The sequence below is a fragment of the Balearica regulorum genome, chromosome 14 (assembly GCF_011004875.1).
Source record: "Balearica regulorum gibbericeps isolate bBalReg1 chromosome 14, bBalReg1.pri, whole genome shotgun sequence".
NCBI classification, from domain to species: domain Eukaryota; kingdom Metazoa; phylum Chordata; class Aves; order Gruiformes; family Gruidae; genus Balearica; species Balearica regulorum.
The window spans coordinates 21309542-21322659 of record NC_046197.1 but is presented as its reverse complement, the minus strand read 5'-3'; the positions used below and the strand labels follow the sequence as shown (position 1 = coordinate 21322659).

The 13118-nt window shown below is 47.2% G+C and overlaps 1 protein-coding gene across 7 annotated transcripts in view; it reads right to left on the bottom strand.

Moving 5' to 3' along the window:
* The window catches only part of TCERG1 (transcription elongation regulator 1), a 34580-nt gene extending 22785 nt beyond the window's left edge, over window positions 1-11795 (bottom strand). For 3 of the 7 annotated variants that reach the window (XM_075767026.1, XM_075767027.1, XM_075767029.1), the window contains exons 1-5: window positions 11637-11795; window positions 10317-10542; window positions 6489-6641; window positions 6027-6282; window positions 3099-3341 (exon numbers count right to left, since the gene is read on the bottom strand). In XM_075767026.1, coding sequence (XP_075623141.1) covers window positions 3099-3341; window positions 6027-6282; window positions 6489-6641; window positions 10317-10542; window positions 11637-11722 — 964 coding nt within the window. In that variant the 5' untranslated portion in view covers window positions 11723-11795. Of the gene's footprint in view, window positions 1-3098; window positions 3342-6026; window positions 6283-6488; window positions 6642-10316; window positions 10543-11064; window positions 11157-11636 lie in introns of all 7 variants that reach the window. The other 4 variants (XM_075767032.1, XM_075767033.1, XM_075767030.1 and 1 more) reach the window with 3 other exon arrangements.
* Window positions 11796-13118: the final 1323 nt, after the last annotated feature.

Sequence of the window (13118 nt, the reverse complement as noted above, 5' to 3'; positions counted from 1 at the left end):
GCTCTCCAGCTCGCTACGGAATGACACAAAGGCCACAGAGAGGGAAGTATCTCATCCTCTGCAATTAGATGCAAAATTCAGCAGGAAATTAAACAGGGGGAAGAGGAACACATTTCCAAAAAACCTTCATTTTAGGGTGCGGAAGGAAACTGTGGAAGTTCTCTCTACACTGGTCCAGTCTGGACACTCAAACTGAAATACTCCAGAAACTTCCTCTTAAATGGTTTCAATTCCATCATCTGGAGTTGGAAATCCTCTAGCGCAAAGTGAAATTAAACCCCTGTGTTTATAATCAAAGTAATTTCTATTTTTCTTCATTAGAGATCTAGTATGGGAGGTATACAAAAATACTGCCAATTTATTTTAAAAAATATTTGTGAGAAGACAGAATTGTAATGTTCTTTAATAATAATTTCAATGAAAGAATCCAAAACTAGTTTTATAAAAAAAAAGTATGACTTGAGACACAAAAACATAGACAAACACTTCATTCAGTGCTGTTTGAGTCAAAGTTTTTTGGGGGAGTGTCACATTATGTACTTGAAAATGAATCTGAACATTCGTTTTGTTAAGGAAGTTACAGCATGTCTTAAAACTGGGTCAGTATAAATAATGCCATCTGCGGGATCACTGAAATTAGAGATACTGCAGCGCAGATAAGACTTCGCAAATACCCAAGCTGTTTCCTCTGCCAAGTTCATTCTCAAACATACAACTAACTTTTAACATATGAATTAAGAGAAAGCAGACTTACTTTTTAAGATCTCAGATTATGAGATATCGCTAATGAACTCTTCCATTGTTCCCTCTTACTATAGTATAATACAGAGGTTAACTCTGAAATCACTTGACAATGGTATTGTTCAGTCTCTGTAACCTGGAAGCAATCTGGCTGACAGCGTATCTGGTGCTGACAGCCACAAACTCCTACACGGGAAAACTTCAGAAGCCTTTTTGACTTCACCTTACACTTCCATGAAGTAATTTTGACTTCTCTTTTGTTTCTTGTTACTGGAAAATATTTTAAAGGTTTCCTTTTCTTTTACAGTGTTTATAAACCATTACAACCAACTCAAGCCAGAATTAGCCGAAAGAAATAGACTGACTTTATTCTGTAATCAGGCAAAATGACAAATTAGACTCGTTAGTGGAAGCAGCCTTCTACTGCTAGGTATCCTTCCTATGTATCATGGGTGCCACCCAAAGGGCTCCTCTCACTGTGAGAACAGAAGAGGCCAGATCCAAGACTCGCTACCAGGAAAGTTCTGAAAAAAATAATTTTCAAAAATGAGTTTAAGAAGAAGATTGATGTTCTTGCTCTGTCTTTCCTTCTGTATTGCACTACTCACAAAACTTTTTGACTGAGAGATTACAAAAAAACCCAACCCAAGCACACACGCTGGTGTATGCATTTTCACTGGCACTCTTCTCTACTGCTCACCATCAACATTCTACCTGACAGTTCATACCCGAGTAGTTTATATCCTTCAAAGGTACATAAGGACCCTTGACTCTATGCTAATCCCTTGCTGGCAATGTCAGAAATTGCAGTTAAGAACACTCAGCAGACCACCTTTAAGGCTTAACCCTTTTTACTGTTCTTCCAAACCTCACAAATCCCCAGACACTGGAATACTCCCTCTGTCCTCTATCCATTTTTTAATTCAGCCTCGAATATCATGTTCCTGTCTTAAAACAATGAGTACTACACTGTGATTTCCTTTTCAAGCAAATTACAGATTTAAGTAGCTTCACCCAGTTATTTTAGAAGACTGTGCTAAAAGCAGAGGCAACTAAAAGTTGGTCCTGTCTTCTAGTTAACAGAACTAATGCCCATGCTAACTACTTCAATGCTTATATCCTTTATCAAAGAAAGCAGCGTTCTAAAGGATTACTTTTCATCCAACCAAGTCAACGGAAGGTCAAGCCTCCCTTCATACATACTGGATCAATGTGTGAAAAGGACAGCAGGAAAAGAAGTCACCTCACTTGGCTTGTACAGAGTCAAAACCATGAGGATGCTGCTCAGAGCTGCATCTTTCTAACTCTTAATCAGAAACTAACTCGTATCCAATATGACTCCAGCATCAAACCTTCCTTTGCAACAGAAGATCATCAGCTCTTCGTATATATTTAGCACTACTGCACACTGAAAAAACATGAATTACTTTTGTACTAGAACTTTTTTGTACTCAACTGTATGCATGCAAACTGAAACATGGTATTTAAGCAATGAGGGGCTTCAGTAACCTCTTAGGGGGACCTCTGCAGCAATTACAAACAGCAGTTGAGTCCAAAATTTTGCCAGCCTAAAATTACTTCCTTAAGTATCTAAGTACTTCATAAAAACTTACGAAAATACGATTTACCCGGGAACCAGTGGGTTGCCATCTAAGATTTCCTCTCAATGGTCTTTACATCCAAACCCTAGCACCTTGAACGCCTTCCTTACGTTCCTCAGTTTAAACCTCAACATTTTGCGTATGCATTCAGCATCGTACCTGAGAGTTGCAAACCAAGAGAACTGGAAACACCTAACATCAGTCAAGGGGGTAATGCATTTAAATAGTAATTTTTCCTGCTCATAAATATATTATTTCCTTTTAATTTCTTTCGGCTATAATCCATGTCCTAATAAATATTTATGCATAAGACTTAAGGTCTAAATCAATCAAGTAGAAAAAAATTATAGCAATATTGCAATTAGTAAAATATAGTGCTACAGTATTCTCAGTCACATATGGATTCTGTCCAGGAACTCACTTTTTTTTTTTTTTTAAAACAGAATGATAAGATAGACGTGTGCCATGAGATTAAGCAGCATTTAATGCAATTCTTTTATTTTCCTATCATCTAAAAGAAAAAGGTTTACATGTTTAAATGCAGCTGTTTTCTGATATGTATATCAAAGAACTAGAAGTCAAAAGGTTTCATGTTCTTTGTTAATTAAAAAGTCTGTCTGCTAACCCTGAATTCTTTCAAAAATACTCTGAGCGGAGAGGATTCAGGCAAGTTCCATACACAGTGGACACATGAGTGCAAACAAATTGACAACATGGACATGTAGCGGACAAGACAATTACAGTTCGCCAATTTACCTGGAAGTGGAATAGGCATGCCAGGAAGGGGGACACGAAATGGAGGTACCATTACTGGTGGAAAAGCAGGAATTGCTGCAGTTGGTTGAGGCACTGCATGAGGAACTGCAGGAGGCAATGTCTGTGGGACTGGCTGGGGTACAGTCTGCACAGGTGTAGCAGAAGGAGCAGAGGTTGAAACACTGACTGATGGTGTGGCAACTGAAACACCCGAACTCGGGGTCTGGTCTTGTGTGGTAGGTGCTGATAAAAAAAAACAAAGAACACCTTGTATCTTAGACACTACAATATATTTGCTGCAAACATACTGGCTCTCTGTTTCCCAAGACATTACATAAGCAGATATGCTTAGATTTCATCAGCAGGAAGACACCCGTGGACAAAAACCCCTTTGCCTTCTCTGTAACGTGAAATATTCACAAAGAAAGTCAATTCCAAAATTTTACTTTGTCCCATTCTTTACACCTAACAAGTCTCTACAGCAGTAGCAAGGGTGTATCAAAGGACAAATATAGGCTCTGTATCCCTATGTTCAGAAACATAAAAAGGGAACATTACAGAGTTTCAAATGGAAAAAGGTTGTTCTTAGTCAAATGAACACAGGTTCTCCTTTTTAACAATAATGGCAGCAGCGTGTGCATGACAACAGTCTGCCTAAAGCTATGCTTATTAAGCTGTGAGCCAAGAATGGGGAAACATCAATTAAAAAAATGTGTAAATAAGCAAGGAAAGGAAAGTACTTTTGTTCAGAAGTTGCAAGAACTTTCTTGGTCTCCAGTGCCTCCCAGTGGGAAAACACACCACTGGCATTCAATTCCACAATCCTTGCAGCATGACCTAAATCAGCACTTAACCAAGAATAAACAGTGCTGCGTATCAAAGCACTGGCAAACAGGAACTAGAGATGTGACTGATTAAACTCATTGACCAGCCTTGCAAATTCATACCATAAGATTTAGGGGAGAGGAAACTTTTAAAAATGAGCTAATTAAAAACCAAAACAAAGCCACACCAATTTATGACCATATTGTATATGGGCATACCGTGCGTTTTCCTCAGTCTTTAATGACTACCCGCATTCTCAATAACACACCAGTATTAGCATATTTAAATAAAGATTTTTGATCTACTGTTAACTGTTTCAGAAAGTTCTTTGCACTGCCTAAAATTTAGGGAAACAGAGGAGACAGTCAGTATGCGATTTAAGGTCTAAGTCAAATCAGTACCAGACAAGAGTGAAGCTCAGCCAGAAGTCACAGGTTTTTTTATAGGCTGAGTCTGAGAGTTATAAAATTATTTTAAATGATAAATACTTATCACCTAGGCACAGACACCAACAGTAACAGTTCTTGGAAGCAAAGACAAAGTTTAGCAGGTAGAACAGGTAGAAGTGGAACAGACTCTCAGCATTTGGTATTAGGAAATTTTGTTTCAGAGAAGGTGCACAAAGTGCTATTCCAGACGGAGGGTCAGTTCTCAAAAGCCTGGCATTAGGCCCAAAGCTAACATTCACCTCCTACCTGATTCTTGCTACCCCGCAAAATGGTTAGAGTAGACCATAATTCAACAAAGCAGCTGAACACAGTACTACGTTACCTTTCAAACTAAATAAAAGCCCTAAAATGCTTTGAGCGACAGAAATTATTTGCTATGCTAACCATCTGTCTTCCCTCCAGTGTTTACTGAAAGCATAATTTGAGAGTAACCCAACTTTGCCTCCCTTTCATACGCAGATCTCTACAGTTTGGGTTAAATGGTGAGTTAAGCTTGACTTTTCTCACCTGTTACAGGAAAAAGATGAAATAATTCCAGGGATGCAACTATACACTACTGCTCATCTGCGCACTCTTTGGCCTGACGCAGTGCACACATTTTTGCCAGCGCAGCTACAATGATCAAGACTGTCAAACAACAGGATTCCTGATGAGCAGAAACGTGCTCTCAGCGGCCCTGCATGTAGACAGTGACACTAACCAAACTCTTCCTAACAAGCGTACCTTGCTTCGTTCGTGCTAGGTCATCTTACTCGTTGTCTGCTGGTGACACGCTCATGTGCAAATAGTACACAAGATACATGTCTATAGAGATGCTCTGCACTAGAGGCACTTTGTTAGCATATATATGCCAAAGTATAGCATACATCATACAATTTATATCATATGCAGTTACTATGTATTAACATGCATTATGTGCATGTTGCCTAAATTCAGTCCCCTTTCCTTTTGAGGTTCCCTCAGTTGGAAAACCCTTAAAAGCAAAGGCTCGGGCCCATGCAAACAGCAGTAATCTTCAGACTATTATTCAAAGGTCATGAGCGAACAATAGTGGCTCTAAGGACTTTTTTTTTCCTCTTTTGTGCAACTCTAGTAAGCAGGAACTTACGAGGCTTAGTCAGAAGAGTAACACTAATAAAAGCAATACACCAGAAACAGCTCTATTCTGCAATCAACCAGTTCTCCGCAGCCCAGGAGCAGCAGTCAAAGACCCATCATCTCAAAGCAACAGATGCCATTTTGGAAACAAAGAAGAAATTGCTACAACTATAGCTCCTATTTCAGATTAACTTTTCTTGTGAGATACTTTCAGACACTTTAGCTTTATCTATAGTCAAAAGGAAATGGACGCATAATAGCTTTGAGATGATGTGATAACAGCAGAAGGAAACTATTCAAAGACCTAAAGAAAAAGGGTTGCATACTGCTCCAGTGGTACTCTCTTGAAGTAACTCACTCAAATTAAGGGGGTGGGGGGGAAGGTTCACATGCAAGGTTCTTCTGGATTAAATACTGTACTTCAAACTCATACTTCGTTTTATGTTGAAACAACTTCCTCCTGGACACCAAGTTTTTGCTGCAGTAATTCCCAAAGCCGCATCCCCACCCTCTGTTCCCCACCATTGCAGAGCTTGAGAAACCCTCAGTTACTCACTGGAAATCGTCTGTGAAACCGAAGTGGCTGTGGTTGTGGTAGAGGTTGTGGAAGACTGAGTACTCGAGGACGTGGACGGAGACGCTGCGGACGCAGGACTACTGGTGGTCGGTGTGGAGCCACCAACTGCCTGGGCCTGGGCTTGCGCCTGGGCTTGCGCAGCCAGCATTGGCGTCAGCTCCGACTGCTGAATAACTTTGACCCCATCTGGCTTAGTCCATGCTGACTCACGTGTACGCGCATTATAGAAATAGACCTACGATTTAAGAATGTCACCATCAAACAACTGCGTATCTGGAGGAGGAGCATTTATAAATGGTCCAGTTCCTCCTGTTTTAAAAATAATGGGTAAGAGGGTAGACGACAGCACAGGATTGCACCATGGCACAAGACTGCGTATGAAAACATGCTCCCAAGAGCAGCAAACACCCGTCACCTGGTTGTTTCTGGTAAACATCTTACCTTGCCATCTGGAGTTTTGTTTTCTACCCATATCTCTTCAGCTGGGGGCATTGCTGGTGTTCCAGGGGCAGTGACAGGCGGCATTCCTGGAGGGAACATCATACCAGGAGGTGGTGGCATGCTACCCATGGGAGGAGGCATAAATGGTGGTCTCTAAAGGCATATAATAACAATAATAATGATGATTATGATAACAACAACAACACAATTTTCAAGCAGAGTTTTCTTTTTTTTTATAGCACCAACAGACAGTACAACTATAGTAAGGTTAACTCTACCAGTCTCGAGCGCATCTTTAACCACCTAATGCGCTTCCGGACAAGCCACCACGTACAGCAGAACAGCTGCAGTAAGCATTTCACTTCTGAGATGCTAACATAAATGCAAAGTATCAGAAAAAAGTGGCATGAAAAGAAGTGGAGTGAGAGAACGCTCCTCTCCCGAAAAATCAAAAACATCCCAGTGCAAGAAAGAGAAAGAATGGAAGAACTGTTCCTGAATAACTGCCGGTCATGCCCAGCTGTGAATCGAATATACCACTGAACAGTTACACAATGACCTTCCCAGTGAAGCAATAAAAAAAAAATAAAAAATACAAGCACCCAATTTATTAGCTTAGCAAAGCAGTGGAATTCATGACAATCCATTATACTTCTTGATTTTCCATTAACTAAAATTCTAACTAGTGTTAATTCAAAAAAATAAAATAAATTATTACATTTTCATTACTGTATCACCATAAGAAATCCAGAACTGCCCTGCACACCACTGTTACCTGAAAGCCTGAACACCTGCTTTCTAATTCAAGGTACATTAAGTTCTTTTATTCTACTTGTTATGCACAGGAAATTTCAGAACACTGCAAATAAACAAGTATAGCAAATACTTCCCTACAAAAAAGACAGTTGACAAAAGTTCTTGAACTTATTCTGCATACACCTACAACTGACCTAATTAACTCCATCACTCCAGTTCTAATTGAACTTGTGATGCAAAAGATTTCCTCTTCATGAAGGCAGTCCCAAGACAGCTCACTGGTAGAACCTTCTAGCTCTGCGCTCACAGCTGACAGGCCCGGGACTGAAACGCACGCTGCTGCGGCGAGAGTAGGGCTCTGCTGAAGGTAGGATGTGTGCAGGAAATCCAGCCTCACAGAAACAACAGAAAAGGCCATTAAGGCAACGATAGCCTTTCCTTCCTTATTTCGTCTCCACAGCTCCTCCATCTGGCCACGAGATGATCTTACTCTTTACTGATCTACAATCCGTAAACCGAACCCAGTAGAGCTCACTTTTTGCCTGCTCTTGCTGCTTTCCCCCCAAAAAGGGGTTAGGCTGTTCCAGGGCAGTGCTGGGAACGAGGAGGGGATGCCAGACGCACAGCCAGGGGATCCAGAACGCCCTCCAGCTCCACTCGAGGCACGCGCTCTCCTCCACTTCCACCACAGGACCTTTCAGCGTCCTGTCTCCCCTTGCACCACAAGCACGATGAGAAGCTAAACCCCAAACGTTCGGTGCAAAGCGGCGCACCGTGCTGATGTGGCGTGAAAAATTTAGACGTGCCTGGTGTATTATTAAAATTTAGACGTGTATGGTAATGAGTTGCAGAAGACATGCTTGCTGCATGGCATGATAAAACAGCTATGATGTAACAGCTGAGAGCTGAAGCACATTCAGAAGATACATCAAACACAAATCAAGGACCCTACAGCAACCAGGCTTGGGGCTTCAAATTAACTCTGGCTGATATGTGAAACTGCAAGAAGGAAGCAAGGTCCTGTTCTCCCCTCAGTTTTGGGTTCCGCTGCACACTCCGACACACTTCATCCCTTCAGAGCTTCCAAGGCAGCGCATGGGCACATCAGTGTCAATGCCAAGAGGGAAAAGGGGATCCTAAAGCACCAGAACAAAGGCGCAGTAGGTGGAAAAAAGTCTTAAATAAACTGAGCATGAAAACACACCATAGAACAAGGCGCCTAGTACTGAACGGAAGGAAGAGAAAAGATGACATTTAACGAGGTGAGTGGGGCTGTTTACATCCCTGAAACACACTGTTTCAGTCTTTAATTCCACAGGACTTTTGTTCAGCTGAGACTGTTTCAATGAAATGAATAGCTAGTTCACACCTCCCTGAGCAGTCCAAGTTCTAACAACAAGCTTTGTGTTCGGGAAGATGGAGGAAAACTGCTACGGAAAACACGCACTGGTTTCTTCTCGAAATCTTGTGCTCGGGACGATGATAGCACACAAAATTAAACTACAATTTGATGTCAGTTTATTCCAGACGAAGTCCAGCTTAAATCCTTGCTCCTGCTCTCACTGCTTCTTTGCATCCTTTCATACCGCTCCCTCCACTTCACACAAAGCTGTCTGCAGAGCTACACCGTGAACCGATCTGCATGAGGAGTAACGCGGAGAAAAGCTCCCATAGCCCTGCTGCCAAAAACCATATGCAAAGCTGGGCCTAAAATACCATGAAACGACCCATGTCAGCATGTTCTCTTTCCATGTTGCCCACATACCCACATGTTAAAATAAATTTCACAGCACTAAAGTTTTCACTATTCTATTACGAATAGTGAATTTAAACCATTATTTATAAACCACATAGTACTATTCACCTCCTTACAGGCTGCCTGCAGTCCCACATAGTAATTACATCGCCCCAATAGCACTGTACTCCTACAACACTATTAAAACAATACATTTCTTATTCACAAACGTGTTGTACCTTTCAAACTGTCCGAGTCTCTCAAAAGTAGGCAAAAGAACTTAAACATAGATCACCGTGAACACAGACAGAAATCGACCTTACTTGGGGCCAACAGGCTCGTGCTATCCCTGCAGGTGCTAGGAATGCTGCAAGTTTAAAAAAAAACAACAAACCACAACAGAGAAGCTGTGGCTGCCCCTGGCTCCCTGGCAGTGTTCAAGGCCAGGTTGGATGGGGCTTTGGGCAACCTGGGCTAGTGGAGGGTGTCCCTGCCCATGGCAGGGGTGGCACTGGGTGGGCTGGGAGGTCCCTTCCTACCCAAACCGTTCTATGGTTCTGTGATAAAGAGCACTCTCTCTCTGCCAAGAGAAAACCGATGTCAGCACAAGGGCCACCTGCAGGTGCTCCAGTCAGATACTGAGACTACTCTTAGTTTTTTTTCCCCAAATGTTAAGTTTTCCTTTGTCAGTGTGTTGACAGTTTCTGGCGCATTACTAATGACGCACCACAGCGCTGAAACAAAACGCACCTCGTCGCTGATGATACGCCTACTTCTCAGAATTGCTACTGCCCACCTAACCAATCCCTTGGTGATCAGTAATAACAAACTACCACCGTGACGGCAGGCGTGGCTCATTCTGGAGGCTGCGTGGAATTCAGCTGCGCCTTCTCCGCCAGTCTCTGTGCACATCCGCCACTACCTCGCTAAGCGCACGCAGGCCGAACTAAGCCAGCCCCAGGAGGCTGGTGGGTACCCCACGCGCCTGCTCCGAGGCATTCAGAAATCTGAGCACAGCCGAATCCTGCGCTCTGCACAGCCACAGGGCACCCACACCAAGTCAGGTTTTAGTAAAGGCTCTGCTGGTGAGCGTATGCTAACTGCATAATTGATTAATTTAGAATTGCCTCAAGCAGCTAAACAGAAGCTGTGTTTACATACCACAGGTATGCATTAGTTTTACAACACCGTGCACGAGCCTTCTGTTTTTGTCATGCCCTGCTATTTTTTTGACTCCATTTTAATGTCTCTCCTCTTATCATTTCCACACGTGAAAACAAACAAGAAAAATCCCTAAATCCCAGCTCAATGAACCAAGAGAATCTCCCATGCTTTACCTGTAAATGCGGAGGTCCCATCGGCGGAGGAATCCCTCCTGGAGGCGGCATCGGAGGCATGTTTGGATCAAACGGAGGACGTCCGAAAGGGGGGCGGGGTGGTGGAGGAGGACCTCGCATCATACCGAAAGGTGGAGGGGGTCGCATGAGAGGCGGTGGGCCTCTCATGACGGCGTTTGGTGGGGGAGCCGGGCCGCGAAACCTCAGTGCTTGCTGCTGAGCCATTCTGTGGATAAGGCCAAAGGGAAACAGAGTTTATTTTTGTTTGCTGCTTAGCTGTAAGGAAAATAAATTCTTACAACAATCGGGGAGAAACCCTAATAAAAATTGAAAGGGTGCGGAAAAAACGCCAGGTCTGAATAAACAAAGTTAAGCGTGCAACTACTTCAATAGTTTCTTCCCCTTCGCAATTCTGGTTTATTAGTCCTCAACTGTTAATTTTTACTCGTGGAAATGAATAACCTACAGCTGGGATCGGGGCAGGCAGACACCGCAGGACCACAGCCGGACCTGCCGAAGCTCCCTCAACACGACCCGCAGCGCCGGCTCCTGCCTGCACGTACATCCTAGGCTGCTCAAGCGACGACTGTCAACCGTAGCACGAGCATCTGCCAGGACGATCTACATCCTCCACGCTCACGACCTACGGCAGGATTTAAACTCCGGCCGTCGCGCTGAACCCGCTGTGCCACCCAACCCTCTACACGGGGAGCCTCGTAAATGTGTATATATAGAAAAAAACGTTCACCTTTGGAACCAACAAACGCTCTTCTGCTGCTCTCAGGAAAACAATTTTGCCCACCATTTAGTGCCAGTGCAATACCCATGTTGGCATGATGACTCAAAATTGAAGAAAACAAAGGTTATGAGAAGGTGAACGGCGACACGCACGCAGCTCAGCACCCGGACCGCAGGGCAGCCCCTGCTCCTGCCGGCCTGGCCTGCGAGCGGCGCGGAGGGGGCGAGGGGCAGCGGCCGCCCGCGGGAGACGGCACGGGGACCCCGCCGCTCCCCGGCAGCCCAGCTCCAGGCGGGCCGGGACCCGGCCCGGCGCCGGCCGCACGCGGGCACAGAAAATGGAGGCGGCGAGAGCAGCTCCCGCCGGGCCGCCCGCCCCGCCCCGCCCCGCCGGCCGCGCCCAGGCCCAGGCCCGCTCCCCTCGCCGCCGCTGGCGGCCGCCCGCCGGGCTCAGGCCAGGCCCCGCGGGCGGCGCTGCGGGAAGGCCGCGGCGGGCCGGGCCGAGCCGGGCCGGGCCGAGCCGAGCCGGGCCGAGCCGAGCCGCCGCCCCCGCGAGAGCCCGCGCCCGCCGCCGCGCGGTACCTGAGCTCGCTGCCGTACCGCTCCGCCGCCGCCTCCCCCTCGCCGCCGCCGGCCCCCGCGCCGCCGCCGCCGCCCCGCTCCGCCATCGCCGCCTCGCAGCGCCGCCTCGCCCTGCCGCTGCCGCTGCCGCCCCGGCCAGGCCCCGCCGCGCCCCATTGGCCGCCCCCCACGCCCGTCAGCGCACGCGGGGGCAGGCGCGCCCTGCGATTGGCCGCCGCGCCCGCCGACTTTGAATGGGGGAAGCCAGACGCGCCGGGATTGGCTGCGGGTGGGCGTCCCGCGCCGCAAGCGGCATGGGTCACGTGAGGCGTGACCCGGGGAGGGAGCCGGAACTGACCTCACGTAAGACGGAACGGGCCGTAGGGGGAAAAGAGACGGGACCTGCATCCAATCAACGGGCGGAGCCGCGAGCACCAATCGCATCCCGCAGGCGGCTACGCGCTTCCAACCAGAAAAGCCAAATCGGAAGCGTCCCGCCCCGTTACGCCACCGGGGGCGGGCTTCGACCGGCAGCCAATGGCGAGGGCGTAAGGGTGGGGCAACCGCCCAGGAAACAAAATTACCGGGCAGGATCCAATGAGCGGGCACGGAGCGGGGAGCCGGCGGCCAATAGGGAGCTTGCGCGGGCCCTGCCCCAGAGCCCCGCGGCCGCACGGGGGCGCTGTCTGCCGGGGGGTGGGGGGGTGCGCGGCGGCCTCCAGCCCCGCCCCGGCCGGTGCCCGCGGTACAACCGCCCCGCCCACACCGCCTGCCCCACACCGCCTGCCCAACACCGCACTGCTCCTCCGCCCCGCCTGCCCCACACCGCCCCGCCCCACACCGCCTGCCCCACACCGCACTGCTCCTCCGCCCCGCCTGCCCCACACCGCCTGCCCCACACCGCCTGCCCCACACCGCACTGCTCCTCCTCCCCGCCTGCCCCACACCGCACTGCCCCACACCGCTCCGCGCGTGGGGTGCTGGGGAGCCGGCAGGTAACGGAGCTGAGGGCTCGTTATGTCCGAGTGATGTACGTGTGAAATCGTGCAGTCCGCGAAGGAAGCGCGCTTTCAGTTCAGACACCCGGTGCTGTATTTATTTTATGGCCCGTGTCACTGAAACACTCGACACGCGTGGGAGAACGGCTGTTCCTGTGAAACACTCGCCTGCCCTGACTAGTCGGGTGAGGACTGAGCAAAGTCTAAATTTCTGGGTAGAGCCTGCAATAGCCCACTGCAGACACTGGGAGCTCAGCTGGGGCGCTGATGTCATGTTTCAGACGTAATGAGATACAAGATTTTCTGTTGAAAAGCCTCCTGCAGATGAATTACTCGTTTCAAAAGGAAAAAACCACCCAGAACAACAGGGAAGCAGGTCTTTCCCACCTGCAAGGCCACATTTCGCGTGCTGGGGGACATCCCACCCCTCCCGCAGCAGGGAGGATGCGGGAGCCTCGCCGAGCCATCCCGTCTTTCCATCTCCACCTGCTTTGATTTTGTGATC